At 52.4% G+C, this 25,732-nt stretch overlaps 2 protein-coding genes across 3 annotated transcripts; one reads left to right on the top strand and one right to left on the bottom strand.

Moving 5' to 3' along the window:
• Positions 1 to 959: 959 nt before the first annotated feature.
• Positions 960 to 4,879, top strand: LOC128497462 (cytochrome c1, heme protein, mitochondrial). The gene is made up of 7 exons (XM_053467554.1): positions 960 to 1,115; positions 2,464 to 2,654; positions 2,808 to 2,934; positions 3,046 to 3,203; positions 3,577 to 3,737; positions 3,975 to 4,075; positions 4,424 to 4,879. The coding sequence occupies exons 1-7, from the start codon at positions 1,029 to 1,031 to the stop codon at positions 4,526 to 4,528; spliced, it is 930 nt and encodes a 309-aa protein (XP_053323529.1). The 5' UTR covers positions 960 to 1,028; the 3' UTR covers positions 4,529 to 4,879.
• Positions 4,880 to 5,515: 636 nt separating this feature from the next.
• Positions 5,516 to 24,419, bottom strand: LOC128497446 (ranBP-type and C3HC4-type zinc finger-containing protein 1-like). 2 transcript variants are annotated; one of them, XM_053467532.1, is made up of 14 exons: positions 24,142 to 24,419; positions 23,094 to 23,277; positions 19,966 to 20,100; positions 19,378 to 19,519; positions 19,174 to 19,264; positions 18,822 to 19,059; positions 17,882 to 17,994; positions 17,552 to 17,728; positions 10,012 to 10,172; positions 8,071 to 8,182; positions 6,968 to 7,147; positions 6,783 to 6,881; positions 6,350 to 6,493; positions 5,516 to 6,191 (listed from the first exon to the last, which is right to left on the bottom strand). In XM_053467532.1, exons 1-14 carry the CDS (start codon positions 24,331 to 24,333, stop codon positions 6,111 to 6,113), a joined length of 2,049 nt encoding a protein of 682 aa, XP_053323507.1. In that variant the 5' UTR covers positions 24,334 to 24,419; the 3' UTR covers positions 5,516 to 6,110. The 2 variants fall into 2 exon arrangements, with proteins under 2 accessions (XP_053323507.1, XP_053323508.1); XM_053467533.1 differs by having other exon boundaries at positions 19,966 to 20,097.
• Positions 24,420 to 25,732: the final 1,313 nt, after the last annotated feature.

Here is a 25,732-nt window from a genome sequence, read left to right as displayed (position 1 = left end):
AGGGAAGATAATGAGTTCAGTTTTAGAAAGATTAAGTTTCAGGTAGCGTTGTGACTTCCATGAAGAAATAGCAGACAAGCAGCTGGTAATGCGGGACGTGAGAGAGACGGAGAGACCCGGGGCAGACGGGTAGATTTGGGTATCATCTGCATAGAGATGATACCGGAGGTCAAATCATATCAGTTTGCCAAGAGATGAAGTATAAAGAGAGAACAGCAGAGGGCCGAGGGCTGATCCTTGGGGGCCACCAACCGAAAGTGGAAGAGGTGATGGCGTCTCGTCAGAGAAGTGCGTATTATATAATACCCGGGTGTTTTAGTCAAACTATATTATTATTATTTATATATATAATAAAACCCATTTTTGTATAAAATTATCTATATAATGAAAACACTTTTTTTCGGCAGCTCTCTTGTATTATTAATTATTCCAGTTATAATTTATTACGGTAATGAGGTAGATTTACCTCAGGCAGGGAACTGCCCGACACTTAGATCACCCTGCCTATGGGGTAGTTACTGAAATGCCCCCAGGGTGCTTTCTGCTGCCTCCATACTTTTTATTATTTTGTCTGCTAAATAATACCTGTGCACCTGACTCCTGTGTAATATGTAACATATAACATGTAACGTGTACCACATAACACACCCTGCGCGGGTACATGTACGTGACAAGCAGAGACTGCATGTCCATTGTCCTGATGACCCTGACTGACAGGTGAGCTTAGTGCGCATGTGCGACCTGCCAACATCACAACAGCCGCCATCTTGGTACACCCGCAGGAAATACATCCCCTGCCTGTAAATCTATTTTTTATTGATAATGGCGTTTACAGTTTTTATGCCGGTAGCTCTCGTGGCTGGTCCTGGCTTTTCAGACCTCTCGCACATCTGAATAGCGTTCCACTGGGAAAGGTGTAGCAACATGGCGGTAGGCCGCTTTCAAAAGACGCACCAAGATGGCGGCAGGCGGAAGTTGTGTCAGAGCCGGTGTTGAGGGCGGAGCGATTTCCTCTCTTGCCGAGGAAGATGGCGGCGGCGTGTCTGGTGCTTCGGAGGTCGCTGAGGGCTGGTTTGCTACAGGGAGGCCGGGGGTCCTGGCCGGCCGCTCCTCAGGTACGAGGATTCCGGGGGCCACAGGAAGTGGGGGCGCATCGAGGAAGGAGTTAGGACAGCCGGCATTGCGGGCCGGGTGTGCCCGGGGCGCACTGAAGGTCACCTGGGGAGGAAAGAGGCCGAGGCTCGGGCAGCACAGGGGATGGGGTCCGGGACTCACAGGCATGCTAGCGGGCCACTGGCACACGGGATTACGGGGGACACATGGAATGTGCAGGGAGAGGTCACAGGGGCAACAGGGTGACTCCAGCTGCCCTAGAGAGAGGAGACGGGGGGCCACGGACGGACTTCTCGTTATATAGCGATATAAGGAAAGGCTGCCAGTCAGCCACTGAGGTCTTCTGTGTAGACGTTACTGGTCCTTGCGCTGTGGTTGCCATTTCAGCGTAGTTTTCGCCTTTGTCAAAGTAATAACATCAATTAGCAAACCGACGCCACGTAACGGCACCCCTCGCTGGCGTCCCGTAACGTCTTCCCGTGTCCCGTAACGTCTTCCCGTGTCCCGTAACGTCTTCCCGTGTCCCGTAACGTCTTCCCGTGTCCCGTAACGTCTTCCCGTGTCCCGTAACGTCTTCCCGCGCCGGTGTCATCCGCTCTGCAGAAAGGTGCGTTGGGTTCTCATTGTTCTCAGTGGTTCTGTGGCTGCCGGGAGCTGCGTCATTGGCCGGTTATCATTCCGTAACCCAGCTGGAGTAGTCTGTGGCAGAGCCCCGGCTGAGGGTTGTGTGAGTTAACTGCTGGGGTCGCCCCGTTAGTCGGCGCGGTGGGTGCACGCGCTCCGTGGCCGGTGGCTGTTAGTATGTCGAGCCGACACGCATGACACTTTGTCCCGTGAGTGTAAGTGACCTCTGCTGGGTTGTGCAGATAGCCGGTAAGTGACCTTAAAGTGCTGCGTGTGGCTAATTATATTGTGCCGGTGACTGTGTGCGTGCGCGTGCCGGTGACTGCGTGCGATCCTGCCAATCAGAGCCTTGTGAGGTTTCCTCGCAGTTAGCGCGCTGCCGGTTCTGTGAACTTGGTTGACCTGAATGTACCAGCGATGTCTGGAGGGCGCAGGATTCTGACCTTTATTACCAAGCGGGGCGATCCGGAGACCCCTAACTTGCGTCACTCGCCATTCCAGACCGTTGCACCGGTATATATGGTCCATGCCGGCCCCTGCGTGATAACTCGGAGAGCTTCCCTCAGGGACAGTTACCCCCCCAACAGGAAAGGATGTTGATTTGTTTTCTTTTGTTGATGCTGTAGATAAGTGGAACAGCCTCCCAGCAGAAGTGGTAGAGGCTGATACATTGAGGGTCTCGCTGACCCCCGTGATCCGTGGCTGACGCTCTGCATTGTTTTTCAGGCAAACATGTCGTTTTCCTCGCTGTCCCGCGGCAGGAAGGCGGCTCTCTCCACGCTCGGCGTTCTCGTCGCTGGCGGCGCCGGATTAGCCTTCGCACTCCATAACTCCGTTAAAGCAAGCGAGCTGGAGCTGCACCCTCCAAGCTACCCCTGGAGCCACGGCGGAATGCTCTCCTCCCTGGACCACGCCAGGTAAGGGGCCCCGGCATATACCCCCGGGAGCCGTCGGGAGATACTTCATGGGGTAAAAGGAACCTGGACAATATGAGGCCGACAGGGCGGGGGGCCCGGACTTCTAACGTTTAACTCCGCGTCCACCGCTGACCCGGCTCCTCTCTCCCGCAGCGTCCGTCGGGGTTACGAGGTGTACAAGCAGGTGTGTGCCGCCTGTCACAGCATGGAGTACCTGGCCTTCCGGAACCTGGTGGGAGTAACGCACACGGAGGCCGAGGCCAAGGCGCTGGCGGAGGAGGTGAGTGCCGGCGGCCGCGTGGTGCCGGTCCGGGTCGCGTGCGTGCGTGCATGTTCGGTGCCGGTCCGGGGTCAGCGTGCTGCTCACACCCGCGCTGTCTTGTGTTTTCAGTACGAGATCCTGGACGGGCCGGATGAGAACGGGGAGATGTTCACCCGTCCTGGGAAGTTATCGGATCATTTTCCCAAGCCGTACCCCAACCCCGAGGCAGCGAGGGCCGCCAACAACGGAGCCCTGCCCCCCGACCTCAGCTACATCGTCAACGCCAGGTGAATGCCGCGCACGTACCTGCCAATAGATGACCTCCAAACATACTCGGTTTCCACGTGTCATGTGACTGCCCGTCACGTCGTCATAGCGATCCGTAACTCACTTTACATGGCATGTATTTATATAGCGCCAGCAGATGCTGTGGCGCTGTTACTATATAGAACTTCAACATGCTTGTACAAGAGCCCTGTTCCCAGGAGCTTATTAGCAGCTTGAGAGGGGGTGCTTGGCTGAGGATGATGTGATTGTAGCTAGGGTGGGTGTGGGAAAAGTCAGAGGCCGGAGATCTTGAAGGTGGGGAGGACGTGCTGGCTGAGGGTGCTGGGAGCACGCGGATTGTCCGCTGGTGTCACATAAGCCATTTCCTTGCAGACACGGCGGGGAGGATTACGTCTTCTCCCTTCTGACTGGATACTGCGACCCGCCGGCCGGGGTAACAATGAGGGAAGGCCTTTACTACAACCCCTACTTCCCCGGCCAGGCCATCGGGATGGCGCCACCGATTTACAACGAGATCCTGGAGTTCGGTGACGGTAAGGGCCGCGGCCGGTGAAGTGCTTGCGCTGTGCGATGGCTGGGCCCCAAACGGCAGCATGCGCGGAGCTCAATGATTGTTACTGTAGAGATGTTGCTGGTGGATGATTGGGGTTCTGCCGCTCGTTAGATGGAGTGTAAAGTATTCGGCTGTAGCTCCGGGGGGGGGGTTACCTGGACTCTGCTTGTGGCCCCCTGAGGCGCAGCACATGATTAACCAGCTTTGTGTCTCACAGGAACGCCGGCCACCATGTCCCAGGTCGGTAAAGATGTCTGCACCTTCCTCCGCTGGGCGGCTGAGCCGGAGCACGATCACCGCAAGCTCATGGGCCTGAAAGTGAGTAATCCTGGGCGAAAAACCCAACTTATCTTTGTGTCCGGTCTCTCCCATAAACGTGCCCCCCGCGGCACATGTATATAGTACCTGTGGGGGTATCCGGGGGCAGCAGTCCAACCCCCCGACTGCAAACCTCGAGGCCACCTGCAGCAAACGCCGATTACCGGCTGTATATATGCGCCACGCTGCTTCAGAACTTACAATCCTATATGAATCGTTACCATGGAGATGCCAACTCCAAGTATCCTGGGGCAAGGGTGCGATTATATAACGAGCCCGACTGCCTCCCGGGGGGTCTTCCAGTAACCCGTGAAGCCGTCACGCTAACGCTGTGCTCTCTCCATACAGGTGATTATGATCACGTCCATCCTCATCCCCGTATTGTATTACATGAAGCGGCACCGCTGGAGCGTACTCAAGTCTAGGAAGATCGCCTACAGACCCCCCCAATAACGGCAGTGATTGTCCAGGACCCCCGAGCACTCGGAGCCTCCATACCGCTCTACGCCTCCGCCGGAGAATGACGTGGATGATCGGACCTTTTCCTCCCCGCCGGGAGCCGGATGCTGCAGCCCGTGAACTCTGATCATCGTGATATTAACCCCCGAGCTCCGCACCTCTAGGGTTCATCATTTTCTTTTTTTTTGCTAAATCCATGATTTCATCCGCTTTGTCCACGATATTCCAGCGAGGGAGGAAAAGGGACTTATGGGGAGAATAACACGTGGTTTGGGAAAAACGTTTTGTGTCCATTCATTCCCGTTATGGGGAGTCTATTAAATTAAAATATTTCTTTTAAAACCACGCGGCTGCCGGGACTGAGTTATTAGCGGGATTTACCTCTCGGGGGGGGGGGGTCTCTCCCTGTTTGGAAACTCGGCCCTGAAGCTCTATAAGGGGGCGACTCTGTGGCCGTTTAGTGAATTGAAATGATCAGTCGGGTAAAACTTCGGGGGAGTTGGACCGCGGCAGCAGAATTGGGGTGTTTTTAAGAGGCTTAAACCACACGATCTGCCCTCCATCCCCTTAAACATCAGTGATGGAGCAGCTGGGTCGGAGGTATGGGGGGGGGGCGCTCGGGGGATGCGGTTCCAGTAATTCCACTCCTTACATTAAGCGAAAAAAAAAAAACCTTAACAGATCTGCTATTTTATTCCTCCAAACGATGGAAACGTTCTGTGATTCCGGGTTCGGACCAGCAACGTGGCGTCTAATGTCTAATTTACCTACAAAAGTGGAACAGCAGCTTTAAACCTACGTGGGGGCAGAACTAAGGCTTTCCTAAGCACAGGACGAGTGGGGAGGAATAACGGCTGGGGCTGGAAAGCGTTCTCGTCCGGTGGCTCTGATCCCCTAGGAGGCTCTGCAATGTTTTCTAAAAGCAACAAAATGTTTGAAAAATTGAAACACAAAAAGTACAAGAAAACGCAAGTAATTTCCGAGGGGGGTATTTTATGAGACAAAAAACGAGAAAGGCAGCGGCCGATTGGCCCGTCGGGCGTGAAAAAGTCTTTTGGTTTGGTAACTTGTAGAGGCTTTTACCTGAGTTCTTAATGAGGTTACATTATATCAATCCCACGAAGGGTTAATAGACACGGAAATACCCGGGATCCCCTTCACGCTCGGCGGACGGCGCTCGGAGTGCGCGGAGTCCCAAAACCAACCAATGAAAACAAAGCTTCATCATTCTCCATCTTCCACCGACTGCGTAACGTTACATTTATTCACAGAGAGGCAGCTGGAGAGGATTCTGCGAGACGCGCCGCTCCGTTATAAAGCGAATATAATAATGTGATACATCGTTAGTAACCCTTTCAGAGCCGGAGTGAGCTTCCTGCCGCGGGGTTAATGCTCACACGTTCGGATCGGCGGTAAAAGCGAGCGGGCGGAGCTATCGATGCGCCGCGGACACCGAAGTCCTTTAGTCCGTCTGACCGACTCTGACTTTTGCCATTGAAACAATTATTAAACGCTATAAATTAAACAGATTGGGGTGAAATGTAATCGGGTTCCATGCGCGGCCGCGCCGGGGGCGTTAATGACAGTTCTGACACTTGGGGTCGCATCTCTTCCCGTTGACGTTGCACCGGCAGCCTCCCGACGAGTCTCCGGGCCCCTGAGGACACAGAAGAGCGTTATATAGCCCTAAGCGGGGACGAGGGGGGGCCCGGGGCAATTACCCCTCTGCCCCCCCCGTGGGGTGGATTATTAATATATATTTATTATGGGGGCGAGGGGTCTCGCTGTGTTAGTAGTAGAGGACGTAGGACTTACCAGGGGGCCCCAGCGAGGGCCCTTGGTGACCCAGCAGATCTCGGTCTGGCACATGGTGCAGCGGATCCAGTCGCAGCCGTCTTTCTTCTGGACGATGATCTGGCACAGGGGGCAGTACATGGCCTCCCCGGTCTGCACCAGCGTCTGCCGGGGGATCAGCGCGTTACCTGCCACGGCTTACACGAGCCTGAAAGCCTCATTTATTGCCCCCAATTACACCCCAGGCTGGAGGGGATTCCATTTACCTTAAATACCCGGGAGGTTAAGGGCTTCCGCCCGCTCTCTGTGGCCCCACTTGTGGACTACATGACCCTGTCGTTGCCAGGTATAGAACGCGGGCCCCAGTCTCTGGCCCTATATTGGGAGTGTGGGCTCCTTTCTCTGGCCCCTAAGGACAGCACAGGCCCCTGGCTCCCAGAGGGGGGGCTCCTACCTTCAGCATGTCGTTGGTCTGCCGGGCGGCGGCGTCGTTGAGGGCGCGGATACGCAGGTCGTCCTGATACTCGCGGCAGTTCATCCCGTTATGTATGGCCTGGAGGGGAGAACACGGAATCTCAGCGTGTAACACGGGGGGGGGGGGCACCGGGAAGGACGGGGGTGGGGCGCCGGGGCAGTTACCTTACATATGAGGCAGTTCTCGGCATAGCAGATGGGGCAAATGAACTCATTGACAGAGTCTTCGTAGATGCACCAGCCCTTGCAATCCGCCGTCCGGCAGTGGTAGCTGTTCTGACTCCTGCTTTCCGCCACAACCAGGCCGCGCTCCAGGAAGCGACTGTACTCATCCTGAGACACCAGCTACGGGAACAGAGGGATTTACTGCTGCCCCCGGCCCCTCCACGGCCCCTCCAGCTCCCCATTCATCCTCCCAGCACTTTTCTGCCCCCCTCGGCCTCCCTCTCCCCTCTGATCCTCTCAGCCCCATCCCCGCCGCTCTGACCTGCTGCCTCCATCTCCCCACCGCTCTGACCTGCTGCCTCCATCTCCCCGCCGCTCCGACCTGCTGCCTCCATCTCCCCGCCGCCCTGACCTGCTGCCTCCATCTCCCCTCCGCTCTGACCTGCTGCCTCCATCTCCCCGCCGCTCCGACCTGCTGCCTCCATCTCCCCGCCGCCCTGACCTGCTGCCTCCATCTCCCCTCCGCTCCGCTCTGACCTGCTGTCTCCGTCTCCCCGCCGCTCTGACCTGCTGCCTCCATCTCCCCGCCGCTCTGACCTGCTGCCTCCATCTCCCCGCCGCTCTGATCTGCTGCCTCCATCTCCCCGCCGCTCTGACCTGCTGCCTCCATCTCCCCGCCGCTCTGACCTGCTGCCTCCATCTCCCCGCCGTTCTGACCTGCTGCCTCCATCTCCCCGCCGCTCCGACCTGCTGCCTCCATCTCCCCGCCGCCCTGACCTGCTGCCTCCATCTCCCCTCCGCTCTGACCTGCTGCCTCCATCTCCCCGCCGCTCCGACCTGCTGCCTCCATCTCCCCGCCGCCCTGACCTGCTGCCTCCATCTCCCCTCCGCTCTGACCTGCTGTCTCCGTCTCCCCGCCGCTCTGATCTGCTGCCTCCATCTCCCCGCCGCTCTGACCTGCTGCCTCCATCTCCCCTCCGCTCTGACCTGCTGCCTCCATCTCCCCGCCGCTCTGACCTGCTGCCTCCATCTCCCCGCCGCTCTGATCCGCTCCCTTTAGTGCTGCGGAAGTTAAACTTCTGCCCGTTCAGCCGGAGACTCACCGCCCGGATCTCCCTCTGCTGCAGTTTGCTGTAACAGGCGTACGTCTCGTCCCGGAACGGGCAGGAAACCTCCGGATCCTCGCAGCAATTCACTACCTGCCGCAAACACTCCCTGCAACGTAACGGAGTCACCATCACCCCGCACCCTGTATACAGTAATATTACCCCCCGCGCCCTGTATACAGTAATATAACCCCCCCATACCCTGTATACAGTAATATTACCCCCCGCGCCCTGTATACAGTAATATAACCCCCCGCGCCCTGTATACAGTAATATACCCCCCCGCACTGTACACAGTAATATAACCCCCAGCGCTGTATACAGTAATATAACCCCCCAGCGCTGTATACAGTAATATAACCCCCAGCGCTGTATACAGTAATATTACCCCCCGCACCCTGTATACAGTAATATTACCCCCCGCACCCTGTATACAGTAATATTAACCCCCATACCCTGTATACAGTAATATTACCCCCCGCACCCTGTATACAGTAATATTACCCCCCGCACCCTGTATACAGTAATATTAACCCCCATACCCTGTATACAGTAATATAACCCCCGCACCCTGTATACATTAATATAACCCCCCATACCCTGTATACAGTAATATAACCCCCCGTACCCTGTATACAGTAATATAACCCCCCCATACCCTGTATACAGTAATATTACCCCCCGCACTTTGTATACAGTAATATAACCCCCCCGCGCACTGTATACAGTAATATAACCCCCCCGCGCACTGTATACAGTAATATAACCCCCCCGCACCCTGTATACAGTAATATAACCCCCCCAGCGCTGTATACAGTAATATAATCCCCGGCACTGTATTAGTAATATAACCCCCCAGCGCTGTATACAGTAATATAACCCCCCAGCGCTGTATACAGTAATATAACCCCCCCGCACCCTGTATACAGTAATATAACCCCCCAGCGCTGTATACAGTAATATAACCCCCAGCGCTGTATACAGTAATATAACCCCCAGCGCTGTATACAGTAATATAACCCCCAGCGCTGTATACAGTAATATAACCCCCCCAGCGCTGTATACAGTAATATAACCCCCCAGCGCTGTATACAGTAATATAACCCCCAGCGCTGTATACAGTAATATAACCCCCCAGCGCTGTATACAGTAATATAATCCCCGGCACTGTATTAGTAATATAACCACCACCCCCCCCCTCGGCCTATGACAAAAATCTCATTTTGTCCCAATAAACTCCCTTTATCTGCAGACCTGGAGCCGCCGGTGCTGTCAGTCATGTGATATTTTGGGTGACTTTCCCGGCTCAAACCCCACACTGAGCTGATGCTTTATGGCAATGCTAATGAAGTCCGTCCTCCATAGACTTTCATTAGTCAGAGAGTCCAACTGGGTGATTTACACTGAGGCATTCTACTGCTCCCCACAGGCAGTATAATAAAAAGTCGGGTGTTTAGTAGATCGGGGTAGAGCGAGAATCATACAGAAGGGTAATTTTGTGATTGCCGATTAACATTACTGTGACATCACTGGGTTTATGCTGTAGAATTTCTTTTTCATGGGGCTTCAGCTCAGCAGAAACTATAAAGTGATTTTAGGTCGCCATAGCAACTATTTATCATAAAATCCCCAATTGGTGTATAAGGATTGACTTCCATGTAAACTATTAATATGGGAAACGTGGCCTAGTCTTAGATTCAGGAGCCTTATGTTTATTACCCTCACTGCATTATCCACTACCACTTCTCCTGGGAGGCTATTCCACTTATCTACCCCCCTCAGTAAAGTAAAACTTCCTTCCATCCCATCTCAGCCTCTGACCCTCTTGTGTTAGATTCCGGTCTCGTTGTACCTTTTCTCCTCCGCAGCGTATATATGGAAGGTTCCGGAGCAGCGAGTGGGTGACGGAGTTGGGGGTCTCGGCGGGCTGCCTCTTACCTGCAGAAGCTGTGGAGACATTCGCGCAGCAGCACGCCGTCTCCCGCCGGGGTTTCCGTGAAGCAGATCCGGCACTCGATGGCCTCCTGGTTTGGGATCAGAACCTCGCTGTCCAGTTGCAGAAGGTGCAGGAAGTTCTGGCGTCGCTCTTCCTCCAGCACCTTGGAGGGAACACACAGGGGCACAATGACCACCCCGCTGCCCACAACACACAGGGTAGGGTATAACACGCAGTGACCGGCCCTGGGGGAGGATTAACACCCTGCGGTTATATTATTACTGGGGGGGGGGCATCTGCTATTAGAATCTCAGGACTCGAGTCTAAGCCTCCCCAACACACAAAGTGATGGCCAAGAGCCTGATGGGGCAATCAGGACTCCCTGACTACTGAAAGTCTATGGAGGAACGGACTTCATTAGCATCGCCATAAAGCATCAGCTCAGTGCGGTGTTTGAGCCGGGAAAGTCACCCAAAATATCACATGACTGACAACGGCGGCTCCAAGCCTGCAGATACAGTGCCGGGGGGTGGTGGTTATATTACTGTATACAGTGCTGGGGGTTATATTACTGTATACAGCGCTGGGGGTTATATTACTGTATACAGCGCTGGGGGTTATATTACTGTATACAGCGCTGGGGGTTATATTACTGTATACAGCGCCGGGGGTTATTACTATATACAGCGCCGGGGTATTACCGTATACAGTGCTGGGGTATTACTGTAATTCATGTATTCCCGTGCAGCTGATCAGCCCCTGCGCTGCTGGAGTTATGAATATACGCAGATAAATACACAGAGCCGCGCAGAGAATATAAATTTCACTTTATTGATAAACTGCAGATGTAGAAAAATACAGAATCTGTTCCCCGAATAAAGGGGCCGGAGGGGGGGGGGAGTCAATTGGGGGAAAAGATCCTTTCTTCACAAAAATATACAGTGTATTTCAAAGACAGAAAAATATATAGAAAGCAAAACATGACATTCCAGCCTGACATAAAGTGCATTTCTCTCCGACATTTGCGCAGTGACCGGCAGTCCAGCAGCCGTGGCACCAAACGCTTTGTACTGATATCTAGGCATGCGCGGCTTCCCTGACTTATATCGTATATCAAGAATATGGAGACCATCGTCCGTACCCCGTATCACACTATAAGACCCCCACCTGCACGCTATGGGGCAACTACAGCCGCATCCATACACGCATGTACTATAATTCCTAAAGGCCGTCCCACATATCTCACGCCGCCAGCTTCTAACGAACGTTCCCAAGAATAAAATCAAGCTTCGTGGTCATGTGACAAAAACGCCTGCTCTGATTGGCAGCCCAGCAGATCTGTTAAGTTATTCTTTCCGCTGCGGATTTCATTTGCTTAAATGATTTTGCCCGAGTGGGACAGCAGCTTTAAAACAGCAGGGCACAGAACTACAGCAAGTGATTTGCCTGGAGGGGCAACACAATAGGGGGCGGGTCTTACAGAGACAAGATGGACGCCTGCGTGTGTGGTTTTGCAGAAGGGTAAAATCAGAAGAGTTAAGTAAATTCCATGCTTTCTTTTACTCTATTATTGTTAATTAATGAGTTATATGGCGCCAGCACACGACACGGTGCTGTACAACACTTAAAAACTAAAAGAAAAATCACTAATACTTTCCAGGACGTCTTCACATTAAACGCGGCTTTTTATACAGCGACATCCCGAAAACTGCTAAAAAAGAATCATTTGGGCGATTTTAGGAAGCATTTCCCCCCCCCGCTGCGTATCAATAATCTGCCATAATTAGAACAAGCAAGCGAAAGAACAGATCTTTTGGGGTAAAATCATTTTAAAAAGTAGTTTTCAAATACTCTACTTTTTTGTACCTAAGCAGCTTTAAACATTAAAAAAAAACAATGTTAAAAAAAAACTAAGGAATTCAAGTGCATAAAGATAACCCCTAGCAGCAACACCCCAATAACGAGAGACCCCCACACAAATAAAGTGTAAGCCTCGCTACCCAGCCATCCACAGCCAATCAAATCTGTCTTTTTCTACTAAAAATAATAATTATTTTTTTAAAAAAATTGTTGTTCATGCTGCACGGACTTCATTGCTTTTTACCGCACGCAAATCGGTGCAGGCATTCCCGAGTTATTGGGAGTTAGAAAATGAGACTTCCTCTCGTAACTCCTCCCCCTGCTGCCTCTACTGAAGCAGGAAGTGTACGCAGGAACGCCCCGCACGTGAAAGATAGTGTTTCCTGCTATTAAAATGGGGAATGATTTACAGGATAAAAATGATCAGGAAAGAGAGGGGAGAGAAGAGAGAGATGAGGGAGGGGAGAGAAGAGAGAGATGAGGGAGGGGAGAGAAAGAGATGAGGGAGGGGAGAGAAGAGAGAGATGAGGGAGGGGAGAGAAGAGAGAGATGAGGGAGGGGAGAGAAAGAGATGAGGGAGGGGAGAGAAGAGAGAGATGAGGGAGGGGAGAGAAGAGAGAGATGAGGGAGGGGAGAGAAGAGAGAGATGAGGGAGGGGAGAGAAAGAGATGGGGGAGGGGAGAGAGAGGGGATGTATCTAAATACATAAAGAAATTTCACTATAAAGGATAAGAGGTTTATTTTAGGAGGAGGAGAAAAGTTACAAGAAGAGACCGGAATCCAACACTAGAGAGACAGAGACTGAGATGGAATGGAAGGGAGTTTTACTTTACTGAGAGGGGTAGATAAGGGGAACAGTCTCCCAGCAGAGGTGGTAGAGGGTAATACAGTGAGGGGATTAAACATGCATGGGATAGACATACGGCTCCTGAATCTAAGACGAGACCAACGACTGATTAAGGTTTGAGTCTTTGCAGCAGGAGAAACGGGCGACTAGACGGGGGCCGGATGGGGCCGACCTGCTTGCAGGTTCCAGATGCAGCAGATCTAATTCTTCTGATTCTAGTAACTAAAGTGCAGCCGCGTTGATTTCTATGCAGTAAATCCATCATAGTCCATGCATTTAACATAAAATGGGTGCAGGGGCAAAAACCCTCCGTCCAATAAGAAACCTGCGAATTCCTCCGTCCCTCCAGGAGTCCCTGAAGAAAGCCCACCGAGCAGGTTTACTGGACTATTACCAAAGTATTACTATAAACGCCCTTCCCCCGAAATACTCGTCACATATAAATACTAAAAACGACCGCTGCTCAGGGTAATATAAATCACTCCGGTCACCTGACAGCGCCAGAATGCGTGGAGGCCGCGTCCCGTGACAGAGACACGTCCCCGAATCCCACTACTGTGACAGCGTGGCCCCCAGTATCACACACACCGGCAATACTATTAGTGTAGAGATATGACATCAGATATGACATCAGTGAGAAAAAAAACAGAAAATATAACATCAACTGTAATGGAGAAGGTGCTCGACACCAACTGCCACAGACAACTCCGGGGGGGTGGGGGTGGGGGTGGGGAGAATATTCTATCAACTGACAGAGAGTCACCGAGGAGGCTACGCGTGGAGCGGTCGGGGCTCTGGCCCTCAGGACGGATAAAATTCCGACATCACCCGCCCGAGAGGCTCAGCCCGTTGTTTTTATAAATTATTATGATTCCTGAGTACCAACAACCCCCGCGTTACCCTGAGGACACGCCCCGCCGCTAACGGCCAATCACATTCATGATCACGCTAAACGTGACCGAGATTTCTCCAACACCGCGAGGATTAAAAAAGTGTAGAAAAGCAGGATTTGTAAAATTTTCCCCGCCGCCCCGAGAATTCAAACTGATCCGCAGAGCTGACAGTCAGATGATCAGATCCTCCATTAAGCTCCGACGAAGCCTCGCGACCGGTCCGCGGAAAGCCGGCTTTGGCCCTAGTGCCGTCTGTATGGTGAGAGGGCCGAGGGGGGCCGCGCTTTGTCTGGTGTACACGACAAATCAGAGCCCCCCGGGGCCCTCAGCAGAGCTCTGCAGACAGATAGACAAATTCTTCCAGAGAAGAGGAATTCTGACCGGGGGCTTCTCTCCTTCCTTTCCCCTGCGAGATCAAAACACAAGAAAGAAAGAAGAGAAGAGTTTCGTCAGAAAGGATTATTTCCCAAAACGCTCAGAATTTAAACAAACGACGCAGGATCCACCCCTCCGGCCTCCTAACCGCAGAGCATCACCCCTAACGGAGACCCCACAGCCTCCTACCTGCAGAGCATCACCCCTAACGGAGACCCCACAGCCTCCTACCCGCAGAGCATCTCCCCTAACGGAGACCCCACAGCCTCCTACCTGCAGAGCATCACCCCTAACAGAGACCCTACAGCCTCCTACCCGCAGAGCATCACCCCTAACGGAGACCCTACAGCCTCCTACCCGCAGAGCATCACCCCAACGGAGACCCCTACGGCCTCCTACCCGCAGAGCATCACCCCTAACAGAGACCCTACAGCCTCCTACCCGCAGAGCATCACCCCTAACAGAGACCCTCACAGCCTCCTACCCGCAGAGCATCACCCCTAACAGAGACCCTACAGCCTCCTACCCGCAGAGCATCACGCCTAACAGAGACCCTACAGCCTCCTACCCGCAGAGCATCACCCCTAACGGAGACCTCACAGCCTCCTACCCGCAGAGCATCACCCCTAACGGAGACCCCACAGCCTCCTACCCGCAGAGCATCACCCCTAACAGAGACCCCACAGCCTCCTACCCGCAGAACATCACCCCTAACAGAGACCCCACAGCCTCCTACCCGCAGAGCATCACCCCTAACGGAGACCCCACAGCCTCCTACCCGCAGAGCATCACCCCTAACAGAGACCCCACAGCCTCCTACCCGCAGAGCATCACCCCTAACAGGGACCCCACAGCCTCCTACCTGCAGAGCATCACCCCTAACGGAGACCCCACAGCCTCCTACCCGCAGAGCATCACCCCTAACGGAGACCCCACAGCCTCCTACCCGCAGAGCATCACCCCTAACGGAGACCCCACAGCCTCCTACCTGCAGAGCATCACCCCTAACGGAGACCCCACAGCCTCCTACCCGCAGAGCATCATCCCTAACAGAGACCCTACAGCCTCCTACCAGCAGAGCATCTCCCCTAACAGAGACCCCACAGCCTCCTACCCGCAGAGCATCTCCCCTAACAGAGACCCCACAGCCTCCTACCCGCAGAGCATCACCCCTAACAGAGACCCCACAGCCTCCTACCCGCAGAGCATCACCCCTAACAGAGACCCCTACGGCCTCCTACCCGCAGAGCATCACCCCTAACAGAGACCCCACAGCCTCCTACCCGCAGAGCATCGCCCCTAACGGAGACCCTACAGCCTCCTCCCCGCAGAGCATCACCCCTAACAGAGACCCCACAGCCTCCTACCCGCAGAGCATCTCCCCTAACGGAGACCCCACAGCCTCCTACCCGCAGAGCATCACCCCTAACGGAGACCCCACAGCCTCCTACCCGCAGAGCATCACCCCTAACAGAGACCCCACGGCCTCCTACCCGCAGAGCATCACCCCTAACAGAGACCCTACAGCCTCCTACCCGCAGAGCATCACCCCTAACAGAGACCCTACAGCCTCCTACCCGCAGAGCATCACCCCTAACAGAGACCCCACAGCCTCCTACCCGCAGAGCATCACCCCTAACGGAGACCCCACAGCCTCCTACCCGCAGAGCATCACCCCTAACGGAGACCCCACAGCCTCCTACCCGCAGAGCATCGCCCCTAACAGAGACCCCACAGCCTCCTACCCGCAGAGCATCACCCCTAACGGAGACCCCACAGCCTCCTACCCGCAGAGCATCACCCCTAACAGAGACCCCACAGCCTCCTACCCGCAGAGCATCGCCCCTAACGGAGACCCCACAGCCTCCTACCCGCAGAGCATCACCCTAACGGAGACCCCACAGCCTCCTACCCGCAGAGCATCTCCCCTAACCGAGACCCTACAGCCTCCTACCCGCAGAGCATCACCCCTAACAGAGACCCTACAGCCTCCTACCCGCAGAACATCACCCCTAACAGAGACCCCACAGCCTCCTACCCGCAGAGCATCACCCCTAACAGAGACCCAACAGCCTCCTACCCGCAGAGCATCACCCCTAACAGAGACCCCACAGCCTCCTACCCGCAGAGCATCACCCCTTGCGCATGTGATACGCTCCGACCCAAAGTGCGCTCTGCACTCAGCTAACAAAGCATCGCCGCTAAATGAAGAAACTCCCGACCCCCCCCCCGAAAACAGCGAATAAACAGACTTCCTTCAAACACAGTCCAGCTTTATTGCATTTTGTGAATATAACACAGGGTTTCACAGACAGACGCTTCGTCTCGGGGCCCTGACGGGTTTATAGTCATTAACGTCTCCACAGAGCGGGGGGCGCAGCGTTATGAAGCTCTCCATTGTTTAGAACGTTAGCTTTATCTTTGTAATTAGAGCTCTTTTTTTGTAATTTTGTGCATATTTGACAAAAATAAATAAATCCAATATATATATACGAAGCGACGTGATCATCTGACGCGACAGCTATGATGTCATACGCAGCAGTAGTACCTGGTGGCACGCGTGTGATTGGCTATGTAGTGAGACCCCCAATATAATCAGATTCGGGGCGGAAATACAACGATTCCCTGCGAGCGACAGACCCGGGAATCTACGAGAACGCTCACGGCGCCGCGCCTTCTTCTGGTTCTGCGGAAATCCAGATTTTGGGCCCAAATCTTTTCTCTCCCGGCTACGAGCGACGTATATTCTGAGTAACGCCTTCCTCTCGGACGGACGCGCAGGGTCCGGACACTTGGTCGCGCATGAAGTCGCGCTCAGTCAGCAGAGCAGGATTCGCGGCGACATCAAACTATCTGTAGGGGCTCAGTCTGGGTGGGTGATAACGGGGAACCTTCAAAATTCACTCCCATGACACTCAGACCGAAAAGCCCACACACTTTCTCTAAAATGCGCGTGCCGACTATCGATGCTGATCATGCAAATTCTACGCGTCGAATAGAACCAGAAAGGATGAAATTTCACCGACATGCCCAGAAACCCAACGCTCTAAACCTCTAGACACACACCTCGAGGGCCTCCGCTCATAAACGGGGGCGACCGCCCCTACCTTCTCTAACAGTATAGAGGGTGGCACGGTGTGAATTAGCGCCTCCTGGTTCCCTCATCGCTTCCAGCTGCAGAAAATGTGCTGAGATTCAGCAGGAAGTAACCAAGAGCAGGAAATGCTCCTCGTGGGCGGGGGATTTAATGCTCCCAGCAGGACGTAAATGAGAGTGGGAAATGCCCCGCCCACGAGGAGCCCTGGGCCTCTATATGCTACCTGCCTAGGAACCGATTCTGCTAACTCAAGGCTGTATGAAGCGTGCGGGTGTATTTATTTATTTATTGCAGTGGGGGGCTCATAACATTGGTGTGGGGTGGGGCAGTAACTATTTATGGAGATATTTCCCCCAAAATCCACTAAATTCTTTTTTTGCGGTTACTGAAACAAAAACACATTTAAAGACGCCCTTCGCATGCACCGTGCAGCAGAAGGCGAGCACATGCGCAGCCCTGTCTCCCCGTACCTTTTCATACTGCCGGATGCTCTCTTTTTCCTGCTGTATTCTCCTCTTTTCAGTTTCGTCGGGTTTGTATCTCTCCGGGATCACGTAGTCGTCGGGGCGGTCAGCGCTGCACATTTCACAGCCCGGCCGCGTGGGTTTATTAATAAAGGTGCAAATCGGGCACGACCAGCCCTCCGTCTGCAAAGAAAAAAAAACAAGAAATAATACCTTAAAGGGGCGGAAAAAAGATCCAGGCCTTCATACAAATCCCATATATACGATACAAAAGCTTCAACGGACACCCAGTAACTGCCTCCTTCCCGAAGCGGAAGCTGCATATATGATACGTACCTGAACCGGGGCCGGGGGGTGGCACGGACCGGGGACCCCCGGGCGCTTGGAACTTCGGGAAACATTTTCTGTGTTGAGATTTTCACTGATTTCTGGCCTCAAACTGAGTGAAACTAGAAGAAAAAAAGAACACAAAACTGGTGAGACCCGGTGCCAATCTGAGCCCCGCCCCCATCATACCGGCATATCCGTGTTCTGTGCTGATCACATGTCAGATACCTTACAATCTATCCTCCCAATACTCTCAGCCAGCATCCTCAACAAACTATCCGTCCTCCCCAGCTTCGAGATGTCCGGCCGCTGACTTCTCCACCGCCCCCTCGCTACGGTTATTATTTATTGTGTTACATAGCGCCATCAGATTCCGTAGCGCTGCACAATGGGTAAACAGGATATAACACATCAATCACATCACCCTCAGCTTCCTAATAGATTGTAAGCTCCTGGGCGCTCTTCTCCATCTGCACCGCTCTGTCTGAACCGTTTAATGCTATCAAATTTTTCACTGTTTTTTATGTAACGCTCTGCATTCTTCCGGCACGACATAAAAACACAGAACACATCTGCACATCGGCCCCCATCCGGCCCTCTCCTGCTGTAAAGACTTAAACCTTAATCATTCGTCGGTCTCGTCTTAGATTCAGGAGCCGTATGTCTATCCCATGCACGTTTAATCCCCTCACTGTATTACCCTCTACCACTTCAGCTGGGAGGCTGTTCCACTTATCTACCACCCTCTCAGTAAAGTAAAACTCCCTTCCGGTCCATCTCATCCCTGACCCTCTAGTGCTATCTGGCTTCTTGTCCTTTGTTACATAACACGAATAAAGGATAACTTGCTTTGTGGCACAAAGGGTTAACGTTACCCCGCGTCCCGTACGGCGGGCAGCCCCGTGACACGCAGCTTGGCGCCAGGAGACCCCGAGGCATCGGCACTCACCGTTGATAGGGGCCGGTCCGCTCGGCGGCGCGGCCAGGTAGGGTGCGGAGTGGAAGGCGTTGCTCTGGTACTGGTCGTGAGGCCCGAGGTTTCCCTGCCTGGCTGAGATCAGGTAGAGGAAGGCCGTGTCGCCGTCACGCTTTATCCCGTAGGAAGCCACGCTCCGGCCGTCCGCGCACAGACACTGCCCGATAATCCAGCGCTGAATACTCGGGTGGAAGCGGAACTCCCGATAGATCTGTATGACGGGGAGAGGTAACGTGTCACGTGATCACCCCGGCACAGGCCCGTTACATACATACATACATACATACACACACACGCTGCACACGCTCCCCGCGCACGCACGTACCTGCTGTTTCAGCATGGCTATCGTCGTATGGCTTTGAACGAAAGTGGAGATATTCACCGAGCCGGACGCATCTTCAACGCCTATCTTCATGCTACGGAAACAAAACACCATCACCGGCTCCTGCGCAGCCCGCGCACTTCTCCGTTAACCCTTTATACATATAAATATATATATGGGAGTTGCTGTTTTTCTGGTGCCACTTACTGGATGTTACTCTTGGGGTAGGAGTGCGGCTTCGGCTGGATGTGGAGCGGAGTCCTCTGCTTGGCCAGCGCCGCCGCGTACCGGGTAGCCAGCTGCTCGTCTCCGCTCTCTATGGCTCGGCTGAGCCGCTGGGCCAACTCCTCTGCAACAAAACAATAGGCAGGGCATGTAACGGAGGTAAAGCCCGAGAAAAGCCCCAGTCACATGACACGGCGCCCGCGAGTGCTTTATAAAGCCCCCTAAGCAATGCGGGGATACAACGCGCATGTACAGACAGGTGGAGAAGGCCATATTAGCTTTTACAGGTCCAGATGCAGATCCCTTCACGTTCTAAACACTTTCTTTGCCTCATAGAAACCGGCCCCAATCCGGCCCCCATCTAGTCGCCCGTTTCTCCTGCTGTAAAGACTCAAACCTTAATCAGTCGTTGGTCTCGTCTTAGATTCAGGAGCCGTATGTCTATCCCATGCATGTTTAACACCCTCGCTGTATTACCCTCTACCACCTCTGCTGGGAGGCTGATCCACGGATCTACCACCCTCTCAGTAACGTAAAGCACTGAAACAAGAAGCCAGGCGTCTCCTCTACCTTTGGCATGGAAGTCCGTGGGCTCCGCTGGAATCTCTGGGGCCACGGAAAGCGATCTAAACGCGCTGGTGATGGCTGCGGTCGCAGGCTTATCCAGTATGGCTTTCAAAGGGTTATCCTGACCCTGCGAAGCTGCTGAGAACAGAGAGAGGCAGACTGTAAGGACCACATACTTATAGCACGCGTGACACACGCCATAACACATATATATATATATATATATATATATATACAGTAATATAATATATGTAACATACATACCATAATACACGATTATACACCAGCACAGGATAACATTGTTGGTGCGGATTATACCCGGTGTCATTACTGCGCATGCTCGATAAAGCTCTCTGGCTTTATCCGGAAGGGCCGGCATGTTCCGTCGGAGGAAATAATATAACTAGGACCCGGGCTGATTTTGTTATCACCAGGCCGGCTTTTCCTTCTCTCTCGCCGCTGGGGGTTATATCACAACCTTAAAGAGCTAGATAAGGCGGCCAAACCCGCCACCTACTGGCCCACTTTCCACCCTGACGTGAGGGTCTCGGTAACCGGGGCTCTGACTAAAGCAGGTACAATGAAGAAGAAGAAGAAATGAGGGGGGTCCAAGGACAAAATTTTATGGCAACTGGGCAAATTCCAACAAAGTGCACGCGATTTCCTGAGAACATCACGGAGCCGGCGGCCGCGATCTGCTAGCCAGGGGGCCACCGACTCAACTTCAAAGGACGTTCTATGACGGGACTCGCTGCGGCTCGCTAAATAAGGATCTGAATTAGGGCTGCAACTAACGATTATTTTCATAATCGATTAGTTGGCCGATTATTTTGTCGATTAATCGGATAAAAAAATGAATGTTCATTTTTCATTTAAAATAATTTAATAAACAAATGATGTTAAATACAAACGCAGAATAAAAAAAACTTTGATAATACATTTCTTGTCTTTATTTCCCAACCAGCCCCCCAATATATGCACATTTGAGCCCAGGCTTGCTACGCTGCCTCCCAGACATGCCATGCTGCCCCCCCCCACATATACCACGCTGCCTCCCACATATACCACTCCACGCTGCCTCCCACATATACCACTCCACACTGCCTCCCACATATACCACTCCACGCTGCCTCCCACATCTGCCACTCCACGCTGCCTCCCACATATACCACGCTGCCTCCCACATATACCACTCCACGCTGCCTCCCACATATACCACTCCACGCTGCCTCCCATATATACCACTCCACTCTGCCTCCCACATATACCACTCCACGCTGCCTCCCACATATACCACTCCACGCTGCCTCCCACATATACCACGCTGCCTCCCACATATACCACTCCACGCTGCCTCCCACATATACCACTCCACGCTGCCTCCCATATATACCACTCCACTCTGCCTCCCACATATACCACTCCACGCTGCCTCCCACATATACCACTCCACGCTGCCTCCCACATATACCACGCTGCCTCCCACATATACCACTCCACGCTGCCTCCCACATATACCACGCTGCCTCCCATATATACCACTCCACTCTGCCTCCCACATATACCACTCCACGCTGCCTCCCACATATACCACTCCACACTGCCTCCCACATATACCACTCCACACTGCCTCCCACATATACCACTCCACGCTGCCTCCCACATATACCACTCCACGCTGCCTCCCACATATACCACGCTGCCTCCCATATATACCACTCCACTCTGCCTCCCACATATACCACTCCACGCTGCCTCCCACATATACCACTCCACACTGCCTCCCACATATACCACTCCACGCTGCCTCCCACATATACCACTCCACGCTGCCTCCCACATATACCACACTGCCTCCCACATATACCACTCCACACTGCCTCCCACATATACCACTCCACTCTGCCTCCCACATATACCACTCCACACTGCCTCCCACATATACCACTCCACACTGCCTCCCACATATACCACTCCACGCTGCCTCCCACATATACCACGCTGCCTCCCACATATACCACGCTGCCTCCCACATATACCACTCCACGCTGCCTCCCACATATACCACTCCACGCTGCCTCCCACATATGCCACTCCACGCTGCCTCCCACATATACCACTCCACGCTGCCTCCCACATCTGCCACTCCACGCTGCCTCCCACATCTGCCACGCCACGCTGCCTCCCACATCTGCCACTCCACGCTGCCTCCCACATATGCCACTCCACGCTGCCTCCCACATATACCACTCCACGCTGCCTCCCACATATGCCACTCCACGCTGCCTCCCACATATACCACTGTGTCTGATACGCCTTATACTCCCTGATACACCACTCCGTCCTCCCCAGACATGCCACACTGCCCTCCCCACATATGCCTTATATACTGTATATGCCTTATACCCCCAGATATGTCATTGTGTCCTCCCCAGATATGCCTTATACCCCCCCAGATATCTCATAGTCCCCTCATAGAGTCACAGACCTGTTCACAGCACACTGACACCATACTTTTATAAATAAGTACTGGGTTAATCTTCACGGCCCCCAGGATTTAGATTCCCTTTAGTTTGCCCCCTTTATATCTAACTGCACCTTAAGTTAACTTTATTAAATTAACCCTCAGTCCTCATCATTAAATTAACCCTAAACACCCCATTAACCATAACTACCCCTAAATTAACCCTAAACACCCCATTAACCATAACTGCCCCTAAATTAACCCTAAACACCCCATTAAACATAGCTGCCCCTAAATTAACCCCCACCTCCCCTAACTTTCAGCAGCCCAAATATTAATTTTATACTTACAGTTAGATGAGTGTCACAGCCATGTGGTTCTGGCCTTCTGGGAGAAGGAAGGGGGCGGGGCCAGTTGCCACAGTGATTACAGGGAGGGGCTGGTAAGTAGGAGCTGCTGCTGTGAGTCACTCAAACGGATTATATAATGAGGGGGATTTTAGGGAGCGTTTGCTCTGAAAAACCCCTCATTTTATAATCGATAATAATCGATTCAACTAATCGATAATGAAATTCGTTGGCAACGAATTTCATGATCGATTTTATTGATTAGTTGTTGCAGCCCTAATCTGAATTCTAGAAAAGCGTCACGTGACCTCATCACCCACCTTTCCGAGCCTCTCGCAGAGAGCTGCTGACCACCGTCCACCACTTCTGGGCTTCTTGTTTGTCATCAAAGTTAAAGATCATGGAGCCGCCGGTTTCCCCGGGGCCCGTCAGCTCCGTCAGCTCGTGGCACCACAAGCTCTTCAGCTCGTACGAGATATCCTTCAGCTTAAAAACCTCAACCACCTAAAAAACAAACGCGACAGGAGAAACGTCATCCATCTGAACCGTATCAGACTTTCAGTGATGTCACTCAGCAGCTTCCAACCACTCTGAACGGTCGCCCTTTTCTGACGGGGGATAGAGAGGCTGCCGGCTGATTGTTTAACAGCAGAACCAGAATAAATTATTTATTAATTATCCAAAATGTATAATCCGCACCACGCATTTTATATATTAATATATATATATATACATATATATATACATATACACACACACATATCGTATGTCAATAAATATATATATGTATATAATATGTCAGTAGAATTAGTATATCTATGTATATAATATGTCAGTATAATTAGTGTATATATGTATATATAATGTCAGTATAATTAGTATATTTATATATATATGTTTATATAATGTCAGTATACATTATATATAATGTAATGTAATGTCAGGGGTAACCGGTATTACGGGGGGGGTAATGTCAGGGGTAACCGGTATTACGGGGGGGGGGTAATGTCAGGGGTAACCGGTATTACGGGGGGGGGTAATGTCAGGGGTAACCGGTATTACGGGGGGGGGGTAATGTCAGGGGTAACCGGTATTACGGGGGGGGGGGTAATGTCAGGGGTAACCGGTATTACGGGGGGGGGGGTAATGTCAGGGGTAACCGGTATTACGGGGGGGGTAATGTCAGGGGTAACCGGTATTACGGGGGGGGGTAATGTCAGGGGTAACAGGTATTACGGGAGGGGGGTAATGTCAGGGTAACCGGTATTACGGGGGTAATGTCAGGAGTAACCGGTATTATAGTAAGAGGCAGTCCCAGGCACTGGCCGGGGTACACACACCGCTCCCGGGGCCCCTGCGGTTGCTCACCGTGCCAGCCGGACCCCTGGGGCCTTCACTCCGCCGAACTAACAGCCGGAAGTCCACGGGCCTGTCTGGTTCGACACTCAACTGCAACAGTACATTGTCCCGGCCGCTCCCCGGAGCCTCCCGCCAGGCCCAGGCCGACATCAGCACGGTGGGCAGCGGCTCCATATTAGGCCCGGGGGCACCGCTCGCCATCGGCTGCCGGGGAGGGACAAATCTCACTGGGCCCGGGCTACACGAAACTCCGAGGCTGCGAGCACTGCTGGGCCCAGCGCCGCCTGCCGGGCGGGTACCTGCACTGCAACCGGGTCAGGAACAGGAAACTGCAGCCGGGACCCAGTGACACCTGCTGGATAGAGAGTGGTACTGCAGCCGGGACCCAGTGACACCTGCTGGATAGAGAGTGGAACTGCAGCAGGGACCCAGTGACACCTGCTGGATAGAGAGTGGAACTGCAGCCGGGACCCAGTGACACCTGCTGGATAGAAAGCGCTACTCGGGCGACATCTGCTGGACAGAGACTGGTACTGAGCTCCCCTGTCAGGGCGGTCTTCAGGCAGGAGCCTGGGGGAGCAGACATGCAGCTTGTGGGCGCTCTGTGCAGAAGCCTCGTGGGTCCCACATTCAGGGAGGACAAGACGCGGGATCTGTAGATACACCTCCCACAGATGTCAGGGAGGGCTAAACGATGCTACTGTATCCCCCGTCTCACAAATTCACCCATATATATATATATATATATATATATATATATATATATATATATATATATATATATATATATATATATATACATATACATATACATACATATATATATATATATACCTCTCTACATTCTTCACCTCCAGGCCAATTATTTACGACACCCCATTCAACCCCCCCCCTTATACCATCACTTGTTTAAGTTGTAACCTCTATCATGTTGATCAGTATTGCTTCAGACCTGATGAAGGGAGGATATCTCTTGAAAGCTTGTCTTTTAACCCCTTAAGGACCGGGCTCATGTTTTCTTTTTGTACCCTGTGGGACCGAGGCTGTTTTAACCCTTTTGCGGTGCTTGTGTTCAGCTGTAATTTTCTCCTCCTTAGTGTACCCACATGTTATATATTGTTTTTTTTAGGACAAGATGGGCTTTCTTCAGATACCATATGTTTTGATCATATCATCTTATTTACTATAAAAAAAAAAATAATAAAACATGGTGAAAATTTGAAAAAAAACACCTTTTAGGACTTTTCTTTGAAAAATCTTTTACTCACCTACAAAAGCAAGTAAATAAACTAGCTAAATAGATTCTACTACTTGTCCTGAGTTTAGAAATACCCGATGTTTTTATGTTTTTTTGCTGTTTTTGTAAGTTATTGGGCAATAAGTACAAGCAGCGTTTTATGATTTCCAAATCTGGTCAGTCTGCCTCCATCTCCTCTTTGGAACATCTTTGAAGCCGGTTACCTCAATTTAACCCATTCAAACCATATATTTTTGAAAACTAGACACCCCAGGGTATTTCAAATGCTGGTATTTTAACCCTTTCCATGCACTAATTATACAACCACACTTTGTCAAACTTTGTAATAGTAATTGTTTTTAT

The sequence above is a fragment of the Spea bombifrons genome, chromosome 5 (genome assembly GCF_027358695.1).
Source record: "Spea bombifrons isolate aSpeBom1 chromosome 5, aSpeBom1.2.pri, whole genome shotgun sequence".
NCBI lineage: Eukaryota > Metazoa > Chordata > Amphibia > Anura > Pelobatidae > Spea > Spea bombifrons.
Note: the sequence above shows the minus strand (reverse complement) of the source record. Positions and strands in the feature narration are given on the sequence as shown.